This window comes from Lygodium microphyllum, chromosome 22, assembly GCF_053477565.2.
Source record: "Lygodium microphyllum isolate KBCC chromosome 22, Lygodium_microphyllum_v1.1.10, whole genome shotgun sequence".
In the NCBI taxonomy this organism is placed as follows: Eukaryota; Viridiplantae; Streptophyta; class Polypodiopsida; order Schizaeales; family Lygodiaceae; genus Lygodium; species Lygodium microphyllum.
Genome location: NC_141156.1, coordinates 27,550,064 through 27,574,127, shown reverse-complemented (window position 1 = coordinate 27,574,127; position 24,064 = coordinate 27,550,064). Strand labels below are relative to the sequence as shown.

The following is a 24,064-nucleotide window of genomic DNA, read 5'->3' as shown; positions in this document are numbered from 1 at the left end:
CCTTTCATCAAAGACAACCCAACTACATTCACAGTACCTCCAGCAACTTTTGACTACAAAAGTAGCATTGCATTAATTACAACCTCATTGCCAGGAATAAGAGCGTACTGCTGACAACAAGCACAAGAGCAACTGCAACTAGACTATGTAGCTTGTTCACCATGATCCACTACTAGTTCAAGATACCGGTACGTGCACAGCAATATCGAGTATAGTTGCAAGAGACAGACGAACGCTACATTGCAATAAGCGAAGCTGACGCAATCATCATCAATGAGATATCCATGTTAACAAGGACAACGTTCAATATAATAGTGTGCTAGATAGTGAGCATCTACCAAGGCTCGCTGCTCAATCCATTCAACGATAAGCTCGTGACACTATTTGGCGATCTTGCACAGTTACCGCCTATCTGCAACCATCAAACCGAGTTTTGTGAACAATGTCATATCACTTCCTCATCGTACTGGGCACATGGAAACCAACACACTCTCCAAACCTCAGTTCGCTACATACACGACCTACCATTCTTATAGTTTCTACAAGTGATCAGGCATGAATGCTTACATCAGTGTATGATTGACGAGAAGCACGTCCTAAATTTCATCACCAAAAAACAACAACCATATGCATACACAAAGAAGATAATCGCAACTATAACAAGTAGATTCTACACAAATATTGCACAGACAAACAAATTTAAACCGCCAAAGTTCAGACAAATGTAAACGACAAGCCAACAAGAAAACTTGGCTACATGACAAGAACTTCCACGAGATAGACAAGATAGCAGTTGGGGCAATTGCAATGATAACTGAGAACATTGACCTCACCATAGATGCACCAAACGGTGCGATGTGTAAGATCAATTGTATCGACATATCAAACAAGAAAATGATATTACGAATCCAAGTCATGATCCATTCAATGAACCAACAACTCACCCTGTGGCGCAACAAGCACCAATGCAAGGCACAAAATAGCAAGTGGTACCATAAATCCACATTTCCTTTGACACTTGCATATGCGATCATTGGTCACAACTCGCAAGGAGCCACAGTGAACCAAAAAGCACTTCTACACATTAGAAGCGTGTTCATGCCCGAATTAGTCTACGTAATACTCTCCTGCGTAATCGAAATAAGAAATTTGTGTATTATGCAAGAAGAAATTTGTGTATCGTTGGCCTTCTAGATCCATCTACCTTCGCTCCCAAACCTTTCCTTACATCATGACTCAAGTAAAGAAACAACAAAAATCAACAAAAAACAAACAAAGATTAAACACAACACATTCCATCACACAACAATCTTATACACTTGTAGTAAGTAATAAAGTAATCTTCTTTCAAACGTTGTTTATTGATATACTAATCTGTTTTTCTAGTTTTCTTCTCCTACTAATAGATCTATTAACATACTAATGTGCTTTTCTCATTTTCACCTTTACAGATATATAATACTTGTCAAGGCATCCTCTGAATGAGGTATGCACAATCTAAATGATACCTAGTATGTATAAAAATACAAATATATTATTTCACCTAACCACATTGATCTACGCATGTAGATATTTCAGCTATACATTCAAAACCATAGAAACACCTAGCACCAGATCAAAAACTATCCTACAAATACACACAATCACAGGTACATAATGACAAACCAGATGAGAATGGAAAATGTCGCTGTGCAAAATCCGTCAACATATGTCAACGGCTTTGCAACGTACAACCATCTCCAAAAATTGATGGCCACATCACTCAAATTGTCAACAACGAATTGTGTCTTGCATCATATGACAAGCTCACAACTGGTACACAACATCCTACAAACTTTTCAACCTTCATTTTTACTTGAAACAACAACGCTAACTCATATGCACTCAACATGTAGGATTTCTCAAAGACATACTCGACAAACTCGAGCTTGAGTATGAAGACTCAGTTGACAATCCACTACAAATAAGCATGGCCCAAGTGCTTCTAGACACAAGAACAAACGGCATCAAAACATACCCAATTGAGCTGCTTGACTACGGATTTAACATCTCAAGCACTTCCATATCATTCAGCACCGTATGCAGCCAAAACCCATGAGCCAGTCCAAAAGCACCAACGCAAAGACACAAAAGCAAGTACTTCATCTACATCATAAGATGTAAGAAAAATGGCAAGGACTATGTAGGATAGATGACCGACATCGAGAAAAGAATCCAACAACACCGAAGAAATCCCGTCAAGAAAATGAAGAAAGACAGAAACATTCCATCCCTCGAGGATAACTTCGAGGTTAACATAGAAGCAATAGTTGATAGCAGAGATAAGGCTAGGAATTTTGAGCAAGCCACCATCCATAAGAAAAATGCAACCGTAACAAGGTACAACAACCTATACGGAGACCTAGCAAGATGTAAAAAGTATTATTTTTTGAAGAGAAGAAAATTCATTTAACATAGCAAAAAAAAAAGTGAATGTTCATACTCATGATCATTGACTTGAACTACATAATTATACATACTCTCTTTTTGAGATTCTCTATGTATTTTAAAAATGCCAAATCTTATCCACAAACATAGTTCGCTTTCAAACATGTCAAATGTCTAAACACCATCAATAAAACTGCAACATAACAAACATGAAAGAATTGCATATGGAACTTCGTACTCCTTTACTTACCTGAACGTGTCAACCTAGTTGTGTAGATTATTATAACTTAGAAAAATCCTCAAGATTTAACAACATTACCAACAAAAACAAGATGCACAAGGCAAACTGAGTCTGAAAATACTTCAAACTCTAGACAAAGAGAGGGAGTCTATCAGATAGTGAGAAAGTCCAGCAAATATACTAGAGCACTCAGTACACACACAAACATACATAATCCCACAAGCAGACATGACAAGAAAGTGCATCATACATACTTAAAAGCTTCAAAACACAGAGCGGATGTCAATACATATATGCAAAACTAAACACAGGTGAGAGTTGATTAATACCTGATGATATAGGAAAGAACGGGCTCTTGCAGTTACAACATACAAGTGGGATTTTGCTTTTGGCAACTTGCCTTGTCTAGTTCCTTCTTTTTCATCCTGTTTAGTCTGGACATTGGATTGCAACTCATCTGCATCACCTTGAAAATCGCATGATTCACTTGAGGATGGGAAGAATGGCCAAGAAGGCATCTCACAGACCCAAATATAGTCCAGTGTTTTGACCGGTGATTTTGCCTGCATGTAATCCTTCTTTTAGGAAACTCTATGTTACATAGATTATAACAGAACCTTGGACCATAAGTGCAAACCTGACAGCCAGATGCACGAAACGAGCTGAAGTCATGATGACCAGCCAACTGCTTGCATGCTTGCTGGATAATCCCCAGAAGCACAATTAGAAAAGTATGCTAAAATACACAACTCCAATATAAAAGTACTGTGAGACAAACCTGCATAGCCTCAATATTCAAATCCTCTTGCACATGCCAAGCTCGATCCCGTTCAAAAAGTGGGAGAGTATCTTTGCATACAACAATTCGGTAGTGATAACTGCAGTTAAACGATATAAGCCTCACAATCTTAACAAGAAAAGAAAGCACAAAGACCCATAGAAGATATAAAGTATACAAACATTTGGACAATCACTACATAACTGATGATACTTCAGATCATGAAGTAGTCAAGCATGTATCTAGTTCTAATCAAATCTGTAGAATCCACGCAATGAGCTGCTCCCTACCTGCTCATCAGCATTGTGTTGCCAGCTTATTTCCCTTCCACACCGTGATACCAGCCACAAACACCACCACCCTCCCAAAAAAGGAAAAAAAGACCCCGTGTCCTCTCTTCCAGCTGCTTGCCCCCCATCCTCCCCCTCTCCACCAGCCTCCCCTCCCTTCACTTCAGCATTCTTTTTTTTGTAAATGTTCCAGCATTCTACCTCCTCTTGTGCCCCTTCTCTTGTGACTGGTGCTACTTGCTGCTATCATGTTCTCTAGCTGTCTCAGCTGCTGCCACCACTCCTGTTCTCAGCTGCAGCTGCCTGTCCACTGCCCCCACCAAGGAAGAGAGAAGAATGTGATCTGCCCCAACCAGAGGCCAGCTATAAATAGCTGGAATCAGCCAAATTGGCTGCCCAGCTGCTGGCCAACCTGTGCCAGCCTGGATGACAGCATTTAATGCAGTTGGCAGCACATTAAAAAATGTGCAAGAATGCTCACGTGGCAGCTGATGCAAGTGCAAACTCCTTGGTAGACTGGATACTGTCTGACATGGCAGCACAGGCTGGAAACTGACTGACAAACACTCCTAAATTGACTGAAAGAAGAAATGCAAACTCTAGAATGAGCAGTCTCCTCCGTCAAAATATATGACAGACATGTTAGAGCTCCTAATGTCTCCATCTGACTCAAACTAACGCTCATAGGCAGGAGATGACAATGCATGAAAAACATGACTGCTAACACCCCTTCTAGATCCTAGATGTGGCTGAAGGCCAAAGAGAATGTGGATCCTCGGGTGACAGGAAGAGTGCCAATGCTGATGAAGTCTGTTGACGTAGACTGTTGATGAAGAAGCTCCTCACGATCTTGGGAATCCCCCTCTAAAACCCTTAGGGTCCAAGAAATCCACAACCACATCATCAGGATCGTCCTTTTCTGAAAGGGATGAAGAGTACGAGGGAATAGTGAAGATACGCTACGGTTTGCACTGGCGAAACACAACATGTACGACCCAAGACTAAAACACAAAGACTTAGACAAAGACAAGTAAAACTCAAACCCTAAACGCAAAACAAAAAATGCACACACTCAAAACCCAAACACCAAGAGGAGAAACTCTTAAGTAAATAAGTGCTGTAAATGAATGTAAGAGTATACAGAATGCCCAAGGACAAAGCAATGTAGTGTCAAAGAGTGATGTCCATCGAAGATGGATCCCAAGTGCTATGACCACCAGTTGAAGTGCGGAGTGTGGGAAACACAAAACATTGGTCAACAAAGTGTCAAGGAATAGAGATGATTGCAAAGGATGATGCCTAATGATGAGGGCGATAGAAAAAGGCTGCAAACATAGGAGTAGAAGGGCTGCCTCGAGGAAGAATAGCACAACTAGTTGTCGCTTGTAGGCCAAGGAGGGCAAACGCAGTGTGCAAAAGGTCATCTGATGCCGTCGAAGGAGACTGCCAACTATCGCCTGGATCGGCCATGGACCCTTCCCTTCTATGATCGCTCTAAGTGTGAGGATATGATCCAATGTGGAGAAGCTCCTAAAATCAACATGTCCTTGCGCTCTAAGTCCCCACATCTCTGCCCATCGGCTCAACTCATGCTCAAGGATGGAAGCATATAACTTGGCCAATGTATGCCCAACCATAATAGTCTGATAGTTACTAGGTAAAGTAGAGTCCCCTAACTTGAGGATAGGCACAATAGTATTTGTGTTTCAGCTCTCTGGGAGACTTACACATGAATTAGGTGCTTGACTACTAACCATCATGATCCAGTGCCTTTTCTCTACTAAATCTATCAATGACCTCTCGGACCCTCTCTTTGTAAAAGAAAATGGTCTTCTCTAAACAAGGCTCAAGTGGATCAAGAAGAGGTGGTTGCCACTCTGCAGTATAAAGACTAGTTGCATACTCCTCCCATGTAGTAGTGGACATAATAGGTGTGGTAGGGCAATGCTCTCTAAAAAGCCTCGAAGCCTCTCTAGAATACTGGAGAAACAGTTGATATGGGTCTCACTCCAATTGGACCAAGAATGCTCTTTTCTTCCGCTGTGTGAGGCATCTTAAGAGTATTTGTGTCAGCCGGTGAGTACTTGACCTGAGCGCTCTCTCTGTGCAATCGCGCTCTAGTCTCATAGCACTCATCATCACACCAACTATTCTAAGGTGTCACCTCGATGGAGGCTCTCTATGTGTCCTATGTGTGGAAAGGCTATACCTACGACGATATGTAGAGCCTCATTGAATTGATGAGTCAACTCTTATAATGGAACATCAAGGTCTATGTCATGTAACAATCTAAGGATCTCCAACTCATAAAACTCCTCTCTCTCTCTTTGGAGAAGAAGAACCTTGACTGTCATTGAGTTGCATGATGGGTCTACATATTAGCAAATTGGAGGTCGATGGTGAGTGAGAGGTAGGCATGATCTACTGCAACTCCGAGGAGCGTGGTGATACTAAGAGGTTCTAGATATGAGATATCAGCATGTCAGAGTGAAGCAATGTGGAAGCAAATGCCCAAGACAAAGAGTGAACATATATATATATATATATATATATATAGAGAGAGAGAGAGAGAGAGATGGTGAAACACAGAAAATCTGCAATGAGGAATGCTGTATAAGGATGCAGAAATATACACGGGTGCAAAGAAAATATCTGCGTATGTCTCCACCTCGAAGATCTCAGTCTCCGTCAGCCCCATGAGTAGTCTCCACACTCTGCAGCCTGAAATCTGTGAAAACCAACTAAGAAAGACTGCTGAAATCAAGGCCTGTAAATAGGCCAGGAAAAACACAAAAAATAATGCAGGTCGGCTGCATTAAATGCAGCCGACTGCTGTCCAACTACTACGACTGGCTGACTGTGCCACATCAGCTGCCACATGGCACTCCTACACACACGACAAAAGGCTAAGGGATTTGGAGTGCTCTCGAAGTAAAGCCTGGGGAAGTGCCTTGGTAAACAAGTCCGCAAGATTGTCCTCTGTCTTGCAATAGACCAGGGAAATGGTCTCATCCAAATCCTTCTCCCAAATGAAATGGTATTGGATCTTAATATGCTTCATCTGAGCATGAAACACACGATTCATGGCCAAGGCAATGCAACTCTCATTGTCGCACTATGGAATAGTAGGACCTGTTGGCAGGCAGCCAAGCTCCTTCAGAAGCCTACAAAGCCACACTGTCTCACATGTAGAAGATGCTGCCCAATACTCCGCTTCAATCAAAGAGAGGGCAACCATGGGTTGCTCTTTGCTACTCCAGAAAACAACACCAACACCCAAGGTAAAACAATAACCTGTCATGGACCTACGATGATCCACATCACTAGCCCAATTTGAACCACTCCATCCTATAAGTACCAAGTCCATAGCATCTGTACCAGCGGGATAATAGATCCCAAGATCAGGAGTCTCCTATAGGGCGACAAAATCCTCTGAGCAACCTGCCAGTGCACCATCTTGGGTTCACTCATGGACCCAACCAGCACACCTACAACATAACATAAGTCAACACACATATTAAGAAGCCAGATCAAGGAGCCAACCAACTACCTATAACGGGTAGCATCCGCCAAAGGAGAATCAAATTGAGTTGTAGCCTTCCAATTGGGCCCATAGGAGTCGTAAGAGACTTGCATCCCTCCATCTCACACGTAGCCAAGAGCTCCTGTACATACCACTACTGGGAAATAAAGATTCCCTTTGGAGTCTGATAGAACTCATGACCTAGAAAGAAGTGAAGAAATCCCATATCTGTCATCTCAAACTTCTCGTGAAGTGTTGCCTTCGTCTGCTCGACTATCTAAGTATGGTCACCTGTCACAATCAAGTCGTCCACATAAAGGACAAACACACGGCCTCCACCTGAGGTGTGTACATACAACTGGGGGTCGGCTTTGGAACACCAATATCCTAATTTCCCCTAGAGGAACGAGTCAATCTTCTCATTCCAAGCACGGGGAGCTTGCTTAAGGCCATAGAGGACCTTCCACAACCTGTACACCTTACCATCAAAAGAACCAAAACCGAGAGGCTACTCAACATATATCTCCTCCTTCAACTCCCCATTCAAGAAGGCAGACTTCACATCCAGCTGGATAGACCGGCCATCTCCTATGGCTAGCCAAGGCAAGAACTATGCGAATGGTAGCCATCCGAGCTGTAGGGGCAAAAGTATCATGGAAATCAATGCATGGGCGTTGTGCAAAACCTTTAGAAACAAGGCAGGCCTTGTGGTTGTCCAATGTGCCATCACTGCGGTACTTGGTCTTGGAGACCCATTTGACTCCAATGATCTTCTTACGATGAGGCTTCAGCACAAGAAACCAAGTGCCATTCCTCTCAATCGACTCCACCTCCTACTCCATTGCTTTCCGCCAATGATCATGTTGTAAAGCCTCGTTCACGGAAGTGGGCTCCCGATCTTACACAACACAAGTCATCAAACAATAATTAGTGTAAACAAGCTCAGTATGGTGTACTTGGTTCCGCCAAGAATACTGCAAGCCATCCTACAGCAGCCACTCCTCGCGGATCCCCTCAATCTCTGCATTGCGAAGAGTGTCACGAGCCCAATGAGGAGGAGGCTAGATCTCGCCTCGTCGCGCTCCATCTGCTAAAGTTTTTGGAAGGTCCAGCAATGGCAGGGGAGCAATCGGTGAATCTGATAGCTAAGAACTAAGCTCCTCATCCGAAGAAGAGTCCTTGAGAGGCACATGCTCTAGAGAAACAGTCGTTGGCGCCCAGCTGTCACTAGGATCTCCAAGAACACGGTGTCCCTCACCCCCCTCTAAGGCTGGAACTTCCAGGAACTGAACTTCACGGCTCATGTAGACATTCCACTTAACAAGATCATACATACAATCAGTAGCCTTGAGACTGCAAGCTATAGTCTACAAACATCTATGTTTTGGAAGCCGCTTCAAATTTGTTACAATGTCTTTAGGATGTGAACATAGGCATCACACCCAAAAACCCTAAAATAAGAAACATCTGGCTTAGACCCAAAGTACGCCTCATATGGAGTCATGCCAACAACGACGGAAGTAAGGGGCAAGATTAAGGATATGAACTACGGTAGCCACAACCTCAACCCATAGACACTGAGGTGTCTGACGATGCTCCATCATGGTACATGCCATCTCGATCACACTACTACGATTCTTCCACTCCAAGATGCCATTCTCTTGAGGGGTGTTTGTATTGGGAAACTCCTAGTGAATACCACCATCTGCACAAAAACGAGCAAGCTCATTAGAAACAAATTATCCGCCCTTATCTGATTGTAAGGTCTTCAGCTTCCAACTTGATCGGTTCTCCTCAAAGAGCAACCAATCCTTAAAGTTGAAGAAAGACTTAGACTTCAGCTTCAAGAAATGAGCCCATGTCATCCTGCTATAATCATCCACAATTAGCATGAAATACAAGCTCCCTCAAAGGGACTCTGTCCTCATCAATCCACAAAGATTGGTAGAAACAAGCTCCAAGGGTGTTAAAGACCACCTCAAAGCCTTGCTGGGAACAATATCACGAGTCTGCTTCCCACAGATGCAAGATACACAAGGTTGTTGGCTCACCACAATATCCGGCAAACCTCGAACAAGCTATCCCTTTGACGCCTACCGAAGGTAATCATAATTGAGGTGGCCAAACCGAGCATGTCAAAGCTCGGGACTAAGTTTGGGAGGTAAAAAGAAGAGAAGTCAAGGCACAAGAAGACTACAACTTGTAGACTCCATTCTCCTCATAACCTGAAGAAAGAACCTGTCTCAATCCACGATCGAGAATCTGAAAATAATCCTCGTCAAATTCGACAAAAAGGCCGAGGGGACAAATCTTGTGTACCAAAAGTAGATGATACCCCAAGGCCAGCACATAAAGTATCTTGGATGTATGGGCACCACCACGTCCATCTGGAATAAGATGCATGTTTCCGTGTCCCTGTATAGGAATAGAAGAACTGTCACTAATGAGAATCTGGCCATGCGAAGGCAGCAAATGAGCAACACCTGTGAAAGGAGGAGTTGTGTGCCAGGAGGCACCACTGTCAACAATCCACTCTCGAGTGAATGGGGCCATCAACGCACCATCAAAAGCCATCAAGCTCGAATCCTCAACCACCTCCAAGTGGAGGAAAGCAGCTGGTGAGGACGCAGCCACCGCTCCAAAATCCTTTGAAGATTTCTTCTCCTTTTCGCTCTCGTTTTTCTCCTTGTCAAGACAATCCTTCTTCAAGTGACCTATGTTGCCACAAATGTGACAAGTAGACTCCTTTTCTTTGTCCTTCTTAGATTTGTCATCCTTCTTTTGGTCCTTCCCCTTCTTCTGAGAGGACTGACCAAGCAAGGCCTCAGATTTTGAAGCATTGATACCTTTCAATTACTCCTCTTGGTCCAAGTCCATAAGAACCAACTCTTCCCACCGAAGAGTCTCAGACCGCCCTAAAGCAATCAAGGGGGAATAGAAACCACTAAAACGGGGCAGTAACTGTGAAAGAAGAGTTATCGCCATGTCTTCAGAAGTGATCACCTTCCCTACGTTTTAAACCTACATCTAAAGAGCTACCTCAGCTTGTTGATATGCTCCTGCATAGAAGATGAATTGTTGATACTCATGGTCCACATCTACACTTCCAAAGAAACTCAATTCATAACGGTCATCCAATTGTACATTTAATCAAGCTCTAGCCATATGTCCCGAGCTACCATCAAATACTCAATGTATTGGAGTACATGAGAGAAATAAAAACAAGTGAATGTGAGCATTGAGTTTATCGCAATGTTCCTGAGCCTTTGCCAACTCTACCTTATCATCGCTGGAAGAGAGTTTGGACTTGTCTCGCGAAGAAGGACAATGAATAGCCTCTGTAACAAGCTCCGCTAAATCATAGGACCCCAAAATGGCAAGCATCATGGCCCGCCAGATGCGGTAATTCTTGCCATCAAGCTTTTGATCTAATGGAAGAGCCGGTAGGATACACATCTTTCGATCCATGATCGCTTGAAACTCTGTCTCGGCCTCAAAAGACATCTTCATCTACAATGCCTGCACAAAACACAAAGAGCGACCCCCTCTAACTAGGAAAAGACAACCTGCTAGGGCTCTTGTTCGCTCATCCCACCCCTTCTTCACCCACTGGAGGCGATGAAAAGGTAAAATCTGCACTTGAAGGCCCAAAACACAACCTTCTTCCTTCTCTAACCAGCAAAAACCAGTAGCAGCTTCAGCAAATCTTCTCTTTTCTCGCACGCCCACGCTCGCCTCAGCCTTATTCTAATGCGCAGCCCTCCCGCTTGCACTTGAACACTGAAAACGCAGCCTTGTGTCACACTAAAATCTCCTCTTTAGATGGGTCCACCAAAGGTCAGTCCTTCAATGCTCTAATGCCATGTCAGAGTGAAGCAATGCGGAAGTGAATGACCAAGACAAAGAGTGAATAGAAACAGACGAGAGAGAGAGAGAGAAAGAGATAGTGAAACGCAAAAAATCTACAATGAGGAATGTTATATAAGGATGCAAAAATATACATGGGTGCAGAGAGAATATCTACATATGTCTCCACCTCGAAGATCTCAGTCTCCATCAACCTGGAGAGCAGTCTCCACAGTCTGCAGCCTAATATATATGAAAACCAACTGAGGAAGACTATTGAAATCAGAGCCTATAAATAGGCCAAGAAAAACGCAAAAAATAATGCAAGACAGAGAGCAGTCTCCATGGTCTGTAGCCTAAAATCTATGAAAACCAACTGAGGAAGACTGTTGAAATCAGGGCCTATAAATAGGCCAAGAAAAACGCAAAAAATAATGCAAGTCGGCTGCATTTAGGCCAAGGAAAACGCAAAAAATAATGCAGGACGGAGAGCAGTCTCCACGATTTGTAGCCTGAAATCTATGAAAACCAACTGAGGAAGACTATTGAAATCATGGCCTATAAATAGGCCAAGAAAAACGCGAAAAATAATGCAGGTCGGCTGCATTAAATGCAGCCGACTACTGCAATTGGCCAACTGTGCCACATCAGCTGCCACGTGGCACTCCTGCAATTGTCGCCCGCTAATTAGTTGCTCCTACCACTCTTGCCTATCTAGGGAATGTCCAACTCTAACACAGTGTCGGTGGAGTGAGTACATAGCCTATTGTACTAGCATCATGGTTGATGAGGACAGCATGTGAAGGCGCTAGATATGAGGTATCTAGTCACGCCATTAAGGATGGCTGATCGGTGTGCTATGCCCATCTCCACAAGGTATCTCCCATATTCTATCACTTCCCCCATATCTTGGGATGTCCTCTCCAGCTTTAACTCTGACACATCCTACTCCTATAGCATCTCCTCAAATGTATCAAAAAAAGGCACCTACCGGTACCCTATCCTGGCATCAAAGTCTCCTAGTAAGATAACATCTCCCTCATTCAAGAACTCCCAAATATCCTCATCCAAAGCCACACATAGTGATTGCCCCTTGGGTGAGGCATACCAAGACATCATAGGGGGAAAGTAGCATATGGCGACATACAAGGTGTGCTCCTCACCACGTACTCTCACCCACATGTACCTAGCCTACTTATCTCTACGGACTACCTAGCTCATCTGCTATAGTTCCTCCATAAATAACACTGCCACTCTCCTAACCCTCAGTTACTATGGTCCATGCATGTCTCTTCTTGCAAGCTAACTCCCACCCATAGCTTGTCACCCGTGGAAGTATACTATGTGGTCCCTAATGTGTTTCTCAATAGAACACTATATCTCTCCCTCTAAATGTCTTCTCAAAAGCTCCCAAATCTAGTCAGAGGGGTCTGTTACAATTCCAAACTACCACTACAAGGCTGGTCCCATAGGTCTCACACTGTCATTTGGTGCGCCTCTCCATAACTACCACTCTCCCTCCTTTGTAGAAGGCAAGATTGTCCTCCTCCTTAGCTGCCTTAATTTTTGGCATGCACTCCCTCATGTGGGCTAGTTGGGTAGCTAGGATTGGGGAATAGAAAGCATAAAAGCTGTGTGCCCTTTGAATTGGAGTCAATTTCAATCAGTTAATAATAATCAAGTCTGCTAGCAGAATACACCTAACCCAACACAAACAAAACATAATGTTTTATGGAAGCCATAAAATAGAAAACAAATTCGTACTACAACTATATGTGAGACAATTCGCTAGAAGTGATACCATTCTGAAGACCTACATTCGTTCCTTCGCTTCAAAACGCGCATGAAAATCAGATGGGACGCACTGCACCTCCACTACTTGCACATATTCACCATCTTTCTGTCAGAAGTTTTGCTATGAGTTCAGTAAAGAGTCAAAACACAAGAAAAAGGATCCTAATGATGGCTACAAAGGCAATAAACAGCATGTATGTCACAGTCAAATGAAAATTCGTGCACAAGGCATTACAAATTTCTGCAAACATTAAGAAATTGACGTTATCCCTTGATATATATAATGAAAAATCATGTAATAATAGTGCTTGAATAAAAACCGAAACCTTCTATATTGAACACAATTTGAGTGTTCTGAATCTCAGTGTAAACACAAGGCTAATGAACAGCAAAGCCTGTGTGAGTGGCAGACAGCTGCAATGCATGCTCTTGATTCAAAAATTGCATTGATGTATATCTCTATAGTAGTACATCTACTTTGTAGCCCAAGAGCCATCTGAGAACTAGCATGCCAGGTATGGCACTGAATGAGTGTGCAAACCCTATATGTATGTATTGGAAAGGCATTTCTGCATAGGCTACTTCTAGAAGTGCAACTCTAAAAAGACCTGGCATAACACAAAACAAGAGCAAAAGGGACAAGGTGTGACCTCCTTGCAGAACTAGAGCAATGTGATGCACTCAACCAAAATATACCAGCATTGATTCTAGATATTGAATTCGCGACTAATGTCGAAATTTGAATTAGAAAACAAAATGCTCTGAATGCAAAATGTACATCATCAGCTAAATGTCAATGCAAAAAGCTGCAGCAGATGCTTATTGGTTGAGAATTAGCAGTCTTAACAGGTGTGATGTGTGATATGCAATAATCATTCCTCTTGACTTCTAAGAAAATAAACCAAGGCACCACTAACTTGGCACAAAAGAAGATTGAGTGAGCAAGTGTTCAAAATCCTACCAAATAATAGGCAAGCATAGCACTTGGTTCGCGTGTAGCAAATGATATGCTGGACATAAACACACGTGATTTCCTCTGAGAGGTAAAGAGGGATATTCAAGCTGTACTATGAAAGAAAACTTTTCAATTCCAAACTTTTCAGAAGAAGAGTGTAACCAGCATGTCACCAATCTCACCAAATTATGACTTAGAAGTTAGAAACCTGTCGCATGGTGCCGCTCAGGACAGTCAGCAACAGGTATCATGGTCACCGACCACCGCCAAATGATGTCCAAGTTTGATGAAGCAATCGAGCGCATAGCTCTCTCAAACTCGAAGACTCAACAGAGCTTGGAGCAGCTCATTACTCTTGTTGCTCAATTAGCGACCGCTTCATCCCAAGAGAAGGCCAATGACTCTAGGCATGAGTCTAGACATCCTCCACATCAGGAACCGTTGCATGGTTTGAATATACTTGAAACATAAACAATCTAGAGGTGTGTAAAAAGGGGTTCTAACCCCTCAAAAAAAAAGTATCCCTCCAGTAGATTCCCACCTCTTCAGGAGACATGCCTTGTCAAACAAGGTACTTGATCATTGTTGGAGGCCAATAGGCCTTCCTTTTGACAAGTAAATGATGGCTCTTCAATTCAGACTTGAGTGTGCCAAGTAGTCCAATGCTTGGATGCTTAAGCAATGTGGCACTTTCATCTAGCCTCAACCTATCTCACATTTAAACATGCCCATATCTCAACTTTCTGGTATAAATTGTTGCCCCTAGTTCAAGCACATACAATAATCCTTGACAACCAAAGATAGAGCCAAATCTAGAAACTTGCTCCAAAAGTTTCTACATCAAGTGACTTTTCCTCTTCAACAGTATGACATTGTGTACATATTTCTGCATGCTCTTCAGGCTTCTATTTAATGCCTAGTTTCAAATCTTGTCCCTCAGCTCCAAAAGAGACCCATCATTGTGTTAATGGATACTCATGCCATATCTTCTAATAGTAGAGTGTCATACCAAAGATACAAAGATTGGTCCCTTGATATACATGTTGCATTGGAAATACTAGAATGTCATGACAATGGTAGTTTGGTCCCTTCACATACATGTCACATGACTGAGATTAACATTAAAACTGCTTGTAGAGAACAGCATCTCGAGGGGTCATGCCAGGGGTGAATAGATTCATGTTCCCTAGATATCAGGTAGATCTTGCATGAGAGGCTCATAACTTGGAAATAATCTGTGGTTTCCACTAAGTTGGAGGTGTGTCAAGAAAGATGCTAGCAAATCAATGTTGCTAGGGTATTAAGAAAGCAACCAATCCAAGTGTAACTAGCTACCAAAGCAGTAATCCAATTCTGGAAGTGCTTCAGGAAGTTTCTCTCTGGTCATGATGGCACACATTGCATGATACCTGGGAAGGCACATGTCAAGTGGCTTGGGGTATGCATCTGACTCGACAGCCTTTGAAAAGAAACAAAGTAGTACATACCATTAATAGCATGCCAGTTTATAAGAAACAAAAATAACTATGAGCAATTAAAAACGTCAAAGTGATGGTCAGCTGAGAGCATCAAGGGGTCATGTAGGCTATGAGACCAATGAAGCTTCCAAATGAGTTTCAATAAAATGAAGATTCTTGCCAACTACAAAAAGTTGGCATATAATTTACTGGCAAATGAGCATGCTTACCAACCACAAAATGGTCTTAAGTCACAAAAATGACAATGCTTCAAAACAAATGTCTCAATACTTGCATGCAGTATATTGTATTGCAGATAAACGCCTAATCTATCTTGAGTACCTTTTCACTTATTCCTTACATTTGGTTCCTTATCATGTACTTTGCAATCAGAGAGACTCATAAAGGCATGTGACCTGTACAGTGGCATGGAGCAAAGTTCCACCAATACATTTGATTGATGAAAAAGCTACCAATTGAAAAATCTGAAAATCCTAAAATTGCCATACCATAGGCATGGTTCACACCAAAGATATTGAGAGAACTGTAGTAACGACAACATAGACAAAATTACCTGCAAGAAATGGTTCACAGCACGCTTTACAACCTCGGGTTCATGAGGCGGCAGCTGCAAAGTCAAAGAATGTGAGAAGGAAAACGATCTGGAATAAATATCCAAGAGCTGAGCCATCTTCTACTAGAGCCAACATCTTACATGAGTAACCATACATGCAGGTATGCTTGTCAATCTGCATATATTAAGACATGAAAATGTGCAATAGTTGCAGTTACTAAGTCAACATTCACATTGCAATTTGGCTTTTACTGAGTATTACTATTTAAAATTCCAAAATCTACATCTGCAATTACTGGTTAGTGTTAGTTCTATGAAATAATAGACACAATCAGGGGTAGACCGAACCTATACCCTATGGACAGGTGTTACTGATGACAGTCCAGTAGATGCAAGACAAAACATTAGGAGGAGCAGTCCTAAGTATCTAGCTCATACCTTACAGGAGCAAAAAAGGGGAAAAACACATGACAGCCCAGTAGATGGAAGCCAAAACATTAGAGGAGCAGCCCTAAGTATCTAGCTCATACCTTACAGGAGCAACAAAGGGAAAAACACATGGAAATGGCATGCAAGTGGTTTACAGTTCTTAGTATCTGGATTCTCTCTGTCTGGGGGAAAGGATTTGATTGATAATAATTGTCAGATTCAATAGGAACATGTAAGCTTTAAAACGATATGTCAGTTCTTGTCAAAATTTCAGTTATTTTTTACTGTATTAGATGTTAGAGATCTACCACTGAAAACCCTTGTCACAGGCATCAGTAGCTTAGTCTGTCTTCCGACAAGTAGTTTGGCTTCAAATCAAGCACAAGATCCACCTCGAACTGCCTATTTGAACTAAATTTATGTAAAGCTGTGTTTTCCAAGTGTCAGACAGACACATAGCAGGAAAGTAGGATAACTTACTATCTCCCCAGGCCGCCTTTTGCTTATGCGTTCCACATCAACATGGCATACATTTCGTAGTCCATGCACTCCACCATCCTTCACAATGTACAGAAGATCATGTCAAGAACTTGGCAATTCTTCACCAAAAATGAAACCATCATCACTATAAAAATAGAGTATCACATTGGATCCTTTTGAAGAACCAACTTCAAGTTCAAAACAAACTAGTTGAACTTCTGAAGCATTGCAAACTTCTGTTTACTGAAAAGCTGTCAACTTACTTTGTTATTATTCAACAAGTACAATGAAAAAAGTAGGACTTGACACTGACCGTTCGGCTTGAGGCTGCACTTTCAACACGTTTCCCAATGAACTTGAAAAATGCTTCCTACACAACACGAAAATTAATCAACCTCCCTCCACCCTCCGTCTTTGTTCTTTTTGTAATACAATTTTGTATGAGTAGTGGGAACCCCCTTCTCTCTCTCTCTCTCTCTCTCTCTCTCTCTCTCTCTCTCTCTGCTACACTTTCGATACGTTTCCCAATGAACTTGAAAAATGCTTCCTACATAGCATGAAAATTAATCAACCTCCTTCCACCCTCCCCCTTTGTTCTTTTTGTAATACAAATTTTGTACTTGTAGTGGGAACCCCCTTCTCTCTCTCTCTCTCTCTCTCTCTCTCTCTCTCTCTCTCTCTCTCTCCAAATTCATAAATAAAAACTTCGAAATTCAACAATTCAAACTTGTACAACTTTAGATTAAATTGCCCTCAAGAAATTGTCATGCTAGGATTCAGTAGCACACGCACACTCATAGCGAACAAGTGAATAGCATGAGAGGAGAGAGTTGTTGAAAGGTCACATCCACTAATGTGAGAATGATAATGAAAATACAGTCCCTAAGGTACTAAAATATCACACCCATTGACAAGTGTTCTCACGAGGGAAAAAACCTGCTTTGGCTAGAAGGTAAAAAGTGCATGTAAATACGAGAGCATTCACATCAGAACTTTAAGGAACACAATAAGTTTCCCCTCTTAAGTAAATGGGATGAACACATACAAGGAATCGGCAAATCAATCATCAAATGGTAGTAAGCCTTAGGCCTTGCGAAAGGCCCCAAATTTCTCTCTAGAGAGAGCTTTTGTAAACACACCTGCCAAGTTGTCCTATATAGAGATGTAAACCAAGTTGATCATGGAGTCTCTCTTTGACAAATGGTAATGCACCTAAATATGCTTAGTGCAAGCATGAATGGATGAGCTTATAACATTTTATATAATAAGGCCTTCAAGCCTAACCTCAATAACACATACATAAGCCCAAAGTTACTTGGCAAGCAAAACATGCCTCATCCTGTATACCCACATTGGATAATTTGTGCCATGCAATTTGTCTGAGTCCCCAAACATGTTTAGCAAGTCGTTTTGGGTTGTCATTGCTTGATGTGTATAACTCAATTTGTTACAACAACAGTTATTGAATCTACATCTAAAGATACAACAATATGAAAAAGCAAGGAAAACCTCAAAAAATTTACAATTTTGAGCACATGTGACGATGTCAAAAAAGAATTTGCAGCTGAAAAGACTTAATGTTCCTGAATGTCAACAAAGATGATGAAATTTGCCTCAACTTTGATAAATTAGGACAAATTCCAGCAAAGCCTCTAAATTTTTTTACAAATTTGGTTCAAATGTGAAATGTGACTCCAAACTTTACTATAGTTATGACCCTAAACCATAATTTCTCATAGTCTCAGAGTACTGCAAATGTGACACCAAACTAATGAAAAACTAATTGCAAAAACTGATCAGTAAGTAATGCAAAAATTGATGCAAAACTAATCCCAAAAATGACCATAAACGGTTCTCAAACTGATCAAAAACTAAGTTGAAAGTGATCGAAAATTGATCTTAAAACTGAGACAAAAGCTCATGCCAACCGATCCCAAGCTGATGCAAAAATATGGTCTCAAAGCCGTTGTAACAAACCTTTTGTGTATCAATTGTTACCAAGACATATTGGCTCAATGATTCCAAATTAATTTGATACACATGTACTTTGAAAGGCAATTTGTATTATTTAAGTATTTCAAAATGTGATTAAATGTTCATCTTTCTATCTAAGGGTGGCTAATGGCCAAAACGCCCTATAATTGTGCGTGAATGATACATGGCATTCTTAGCCAAATACACTGCACTCTGGCTATCACATCCCAAAACTGCAGTACCCATAGACATGCCGAGATCATCTGCAAGTCTGCTCAACCATATAGCTTCCCTAGAAGCTTCAATAGCTGATATGCGCTCAGTTTCAATGGTACTCAATGCAACAATATTTTGCAATCTGGAACACCAAGAAACAGCCCCACCAACAACTGTAAAGACATACCCGCTGGTGGACCTACGAGTGTCCAAGTCACCTGCCATGTCTGCATCACAATAACCCTGTAAACTAAGTGCACCCTGCCCATAGCAAATACTTTTTATTTGTATACCCTTAAGGTATCGAAGAATACACTTGACAACCTCCCAATGTGCTTTGCCAGGATTTGACATAAACCTGCTAACAACTCCCATTGCATGAGCAATGTTTGGACGAGTAGCAACCATAGCATACATAAGAGAGCCACAAGCTGATGCATAAGGAACTCCCTTCATAGCATTTGCTTCCACGTCATCTTTCGGGCTATTGGCTTTGCTAAGCTTGAGATGAGGAGGTAAGGGTACCCCAAAAGACTTAGCTTCAACCATGTTAAATCTGTCTAGTACCTTTCCAATGTACTTTTCTTGAGATAAAAACAGCAATTTCTGCATTCTATCTCTATGAATCCTCATGCCCAAAATATGCTCTGCATTCCCCAAATCTTTCATGAAGAAAGTTGATTTCAGCTGATTTTTGAGAGCATCCAAGCTAGTCTTTCTTTTCCCAGCTAGTAACATATCATCCACATACAAAACAAGTATTATGGGTCTACCATCTGTATCCTTTTTCATGTACAAGCAATGATTTGCATGGCTGCGTGTAAACTCATGAGATAGCATAAAAGTATCAAACTTTTTGTACCACTGCCGTGGTGCTTGCTTCAGCCCATACAGGTTGCGTTTTAGCTTACACACCATCTGTTCTTTTCAGGAACTACAAAGCCCTCGGGCTGTTTCATATAGATTTCCTCATCCATATCACCATGCAAGAAAGTTGTTTTTACATCCATTTGATACAGCTCTAAATCCATAACAGCAGTAAGAGCAAAAAGCACACGTAAAGTGGTCATCTTCACAACAGGTGAGAAGACCTCTTGGAAGTCAATCCCTTTCTTTTGTGCATAACCTTTGGCAACTAGCCTTGCCTTGTACTTGGGTTTCCCATCAACTGTCTTGACTTTGTACACCCATTTGTTTGAAAGTAGCTTCCTTCCCTTTGGTAATGACACAAGATCCCACGTATCATTTGCATATAGAGATTTAATCTCTTCCTGCATAGCTAGCTCCCACTTACTCCTAAACTCACATGACTTGGCCTCTTTGTATGTAAGAGGCTCACCCTCATCTATAAGCATCACATAATGCAAGGAGGGGTCAAACCATAGAAACATGAAACGGGGAACGGGAACGGAGAACGGGGACGGGGACGGAGACGGGAACGCCAAACCTAGGGAACGGGGACGTGGGAACGGGAACAGCATTTAAAAAATCAAAATTCATGAAAAAAAATTAATATTTCACTCATAATCCATGTGGACTCTGGAGTGTTAAAACTTAAAACCAAGGTATATAATCCACAAGGACAAATCATTTTAAGTTTTAACTTTAAGATATCATGCATTATTCTAAAACTACTCATTAGAAATTGAGTTGCAACTTACAAGGCTCAAGAGGTAAGCTATTCAATTATAAATAATAAAATCCATAATACATATGCCAAAAATCATAAATGATAAAACAATGAACAATGAACTAAGCTTAAAAGTCTAAGCTAAAAGAACATGCCTATGGTACCATTGCCAAAAAACTTAAAAGATTACAAATATGAAATTGAAGTCTAATCTTTGAAAGAACATGCTCATTGCCCCAAAAAAGACTGCAAATATAAAGTCTAATCTCTAGACTAAAGCAAAATGCGGCATGCCAAAATAGCCCAAAGGGCAACTGCAAGACTGCAAGACTCAAGTACAAATATAATATCGGCATGGCACAACTGTTAACAACCCAAGTGTCACAGTGTCATCAATGATCATAATATCATATATAATGTAAATGTGTCATGTATCATGAGACTCATGATAAGTAAGCTAAATCAAAGATCATAATCATGATCTGAGGCTGCTCTAGCCACTCCTGAAGTGCCAGCCTCATCATCATGTGTACCATGAATTGCTGCATCTCCCTCAACATCAGCATGTGTCTCCTCTTCTTGCTGCATCTCCCACTCTGTGAATGGATCAGGCTTTGTTGTCATACTGTTACATAACATCCTCAAATTAGCACTAACGAATACTAGATCGTTTGCCCTCTCCACACCAAGACGGTTCCTCTTCTTTGAAGTAATGTGAGCGTAGGTATTCCACAATTGCTCCAAACAAGAGAAGCTAACTGACTGACTCAAAATACGGATGGCTAGTTGCTGCAACTCAGGACCATCCGAACCATAGTCCTCCCACCACAAAGCTGCCCCAATCTTGCAGCGATCCTCCTGTGCATCCCCACAACCAAAAGAACCCCGAAAGGTCCTATAACATGAAAGTTGATCTCTGATCTTTCGTCTAGTGCCATGATCAGGCACTAGACGAGACAATATAAGTCTCCATGCATCCATAACCTCACTGTCATTCTCCTGACCCTTGCCCTGGAACTCAGGATCCACAACAAATGCAGCTGCATGCATGGGTGAGCTATAGGAGTTCCACCTCGTCACAACTAAATGGTGTATTTCCTCATATGCCTCGTCATTTGGTGCCAACTCCTGCAACTTTTCATTCAGCCTATCCATAGCCTCATATACCTTGCCAATGCAAGGTTGCATAGTATCCATAACCCTCAATAAATGTACAATGGGTGATACCATAGCATCTATCCGCTTTACATCATCCCAAAAAGTGGAGTTATTTGCTTTCTCCAAGCGTAAGATACCTGTAGGAGTATCATGCATAAGGGAGATTGACAGTGGACAGCATGCACCGCACTCTTTCACATAAAGTCCTGTTATATCTTTCAGCCACCCCATTTGAAGAAGGACTGTAAGGGGCTGTAAGCTTCCTCTTAATACCATGTAAGTCACAAAATGACTTGAATTCAGTCGATGTGAACTCACCCCCATTATCAATTCTCAAGCATTTCAGCTTTCTATCTATCTGAGTGGTCACAAATACATGAAAAGTTTTAAAAACAGCAAACACTTCACTTTTCTTTTTCAGCAAGTACACCCAAATCTTCTTGGAACAATAGAGACAAAATATGCGGCACCACCCAATGATTTTACGGGCATATTATATACATCAGAATGCACTAAGTCCAAGACATTGGACTTACGAGAGACACCAGAGTAAAAGGAATTTTTTATTTGCTTTCCAAACTGACACTCATTACAAAAATCAAGTTGAGCCTTTTCCATCAACCCTCTTCAGAGAGATAAGAACATCAAGTCCTTTTTGGCTCATATGGCCTAATCTCTTATGCCATAACTCCAAGTGGCTGCAAATTTCAGCAACTACAAGAAACTGTTAGCAGAGTATTTGTCAGCTCATGTGTGAGTCTGAGCTTGATCTGGGCTGGGCATTTTTATTAGGTATTTTAGGTATTTTTCTGGTGTGGCATTTTATGCCAGTGGAGCATTTTATGCACCAGTCGGCCAGCATTAAATGCTGTCCGACCAGCATTATTGCTCCCCACTTTTTCAGCCTATTTATACTCAGTGGCTCCTCCTCAGTCAGTCACTTCATCTTCACCATCTGCAGACTCTGTGGAGAGAGGAGCCAGTGCCAGTGCCCACGCAGCCAGTGACTCACTGTTGTATGCGACTGTCTCGTGTTCAGATATATGGATTCCATTTCCCGTGCATACATCTGAGTTCTCACCTGTATCGTGTTCTTTTCTTTTCTCTTTTTGTCTTGTGTTTCAGCAGTTTATTTCAGCACATGTTTATGCTTCCACCGCTGCTCCACTTCTGACATGGTATCAGTTTTCAGGATTTGTGTTTTTGCTGTGTTTTCTTGCTGATTTCAGGACTGTTTTGTACCCCTGCTGATCAGACGACTGCTGTCGCAGCCAGGCGACCTGTTTTGGGGCTGTTTTCAGCCTGCGTTTTTTGCAGTTTTGCCATCGCCTGCTGCCTCCGCACCCTCTGCTGCCTCCGCACCCTCTGCTGCCTACGCACCCTCTGCTGCCTGCGTTTTTCATCTGCAGCTGCTGGCGACAGTTTTCTACCTGTTTTCTCCCGTTTACAGCCTGCGTTTTGCTGATTCAGCGTCTCTCGTGGCTGGGTGACTGTTAATTCAGGCCGTTTTTGCTGTTTTTGGCAGTTTTTGACTGATTTTTTAACTTTCTGCAGCAGATTTTGTCTTCTATTGATCAGATTTTGGGTTATATTGCATGTGAACTCTCATTTTCTGCAGTCTGTGCTTGTGTTTTGGCTGTGTTTCCTCTCTAAATTCCATCTCTTCTCTACTTCTCTTCTTATCCTCTCCATATGGCTCCTCCGTGCACTTCCACTGATGATAAGTTACATATGACCTCGATGCTTCTTGAGCATGAGGCATCCTTGAGATTACAGGGACGGCTTCTAGCACATTATGGAGGTGAGGCTTATGTAACTTCAGAGAGGGGTGACGGGAAGAAGAAGTCGAAGGCCCAGTGTTACCACTGTGGCAAGAATTGTATCGGATCACTCATGATCTGAGAGAGGGTGTTAGCAGAGTATTTGTCAGCTCATGTGTGAGTTTGAGCTTGATCTGGGCTGGGCATTTTTATTAGGTATTTTAGGTATTTTTCTGGTGTGGCATTTTATGCCAGTGGAGCATTTTATGCACCAGTCGGCCAGCATTAAATGCTGTCCGACCAGCATTATTGCTCCCCACTTTTTCAGCCTATTTATACTCAGTGGCTCCACCTCAATCAGTCACTTCATCTTCACCATCTGCAGACTCTGTGGAGAGAGGAGCCAGTGCCAGTGCCCACGCAGCCAGTGACTCACTGTTGTATGCGACTGTCTCGTGTTCAGATATATGGATTCCATTTCCCGTGCATACATCTGAGTTCTCACCCGTATCGTGTTCTTTTCTTTTCTCTT

The 24,064-nt window shown here is 41.9% G+C and overlaps 1 protein-coding gene across 2 annotated transcripts in view; it reads right to left on the bottom strand.

Moving 5' to 3' along the window:
- LOC148016974 (Pseudouridine synthase family protein) overlaps nt 1-24,064 on the bottom strand; it is a 54,736-nt gene that overhangs the window by 10,001 nt on the left and 20,671 nt on the right. Inside the window, exons 2-8 of one of the 2 annotated variants that reach the window (XM_087662482.1) lie at nt 17,108-17,164; nt 16,795-16,872; nt 15,886-15,939; nt 12,923-13,005; nt 3,447-3,546; nt 3,306-3,368; nt 2,998-3,231 (exon numbers count right to left, since the gene is read on the bottom strand). In XM_087662482.1, the coding sequence (XP_087518608.1) occupies nt 2,998-3,231; nt 3,306-3,368; nt 3,447-3,546; nt 12,923-13,005; nt 15,886-15,939; nt 16,795-16,872; nt 17,108-17,164 (669 nt within the window). Of the gene's footprint in view, nt 1-2,997; nt 3,232-3,305; nt 3,369-3,446; nt 3,547-12,906; nt 13,006-15,885; nt 15,940-16,794; nt 16,873-17,107; nt 17,165-24,064 lie in introns of both variants that reach the window. The other variant, XM_087662483.1, reaches the window with a different exon arrangement.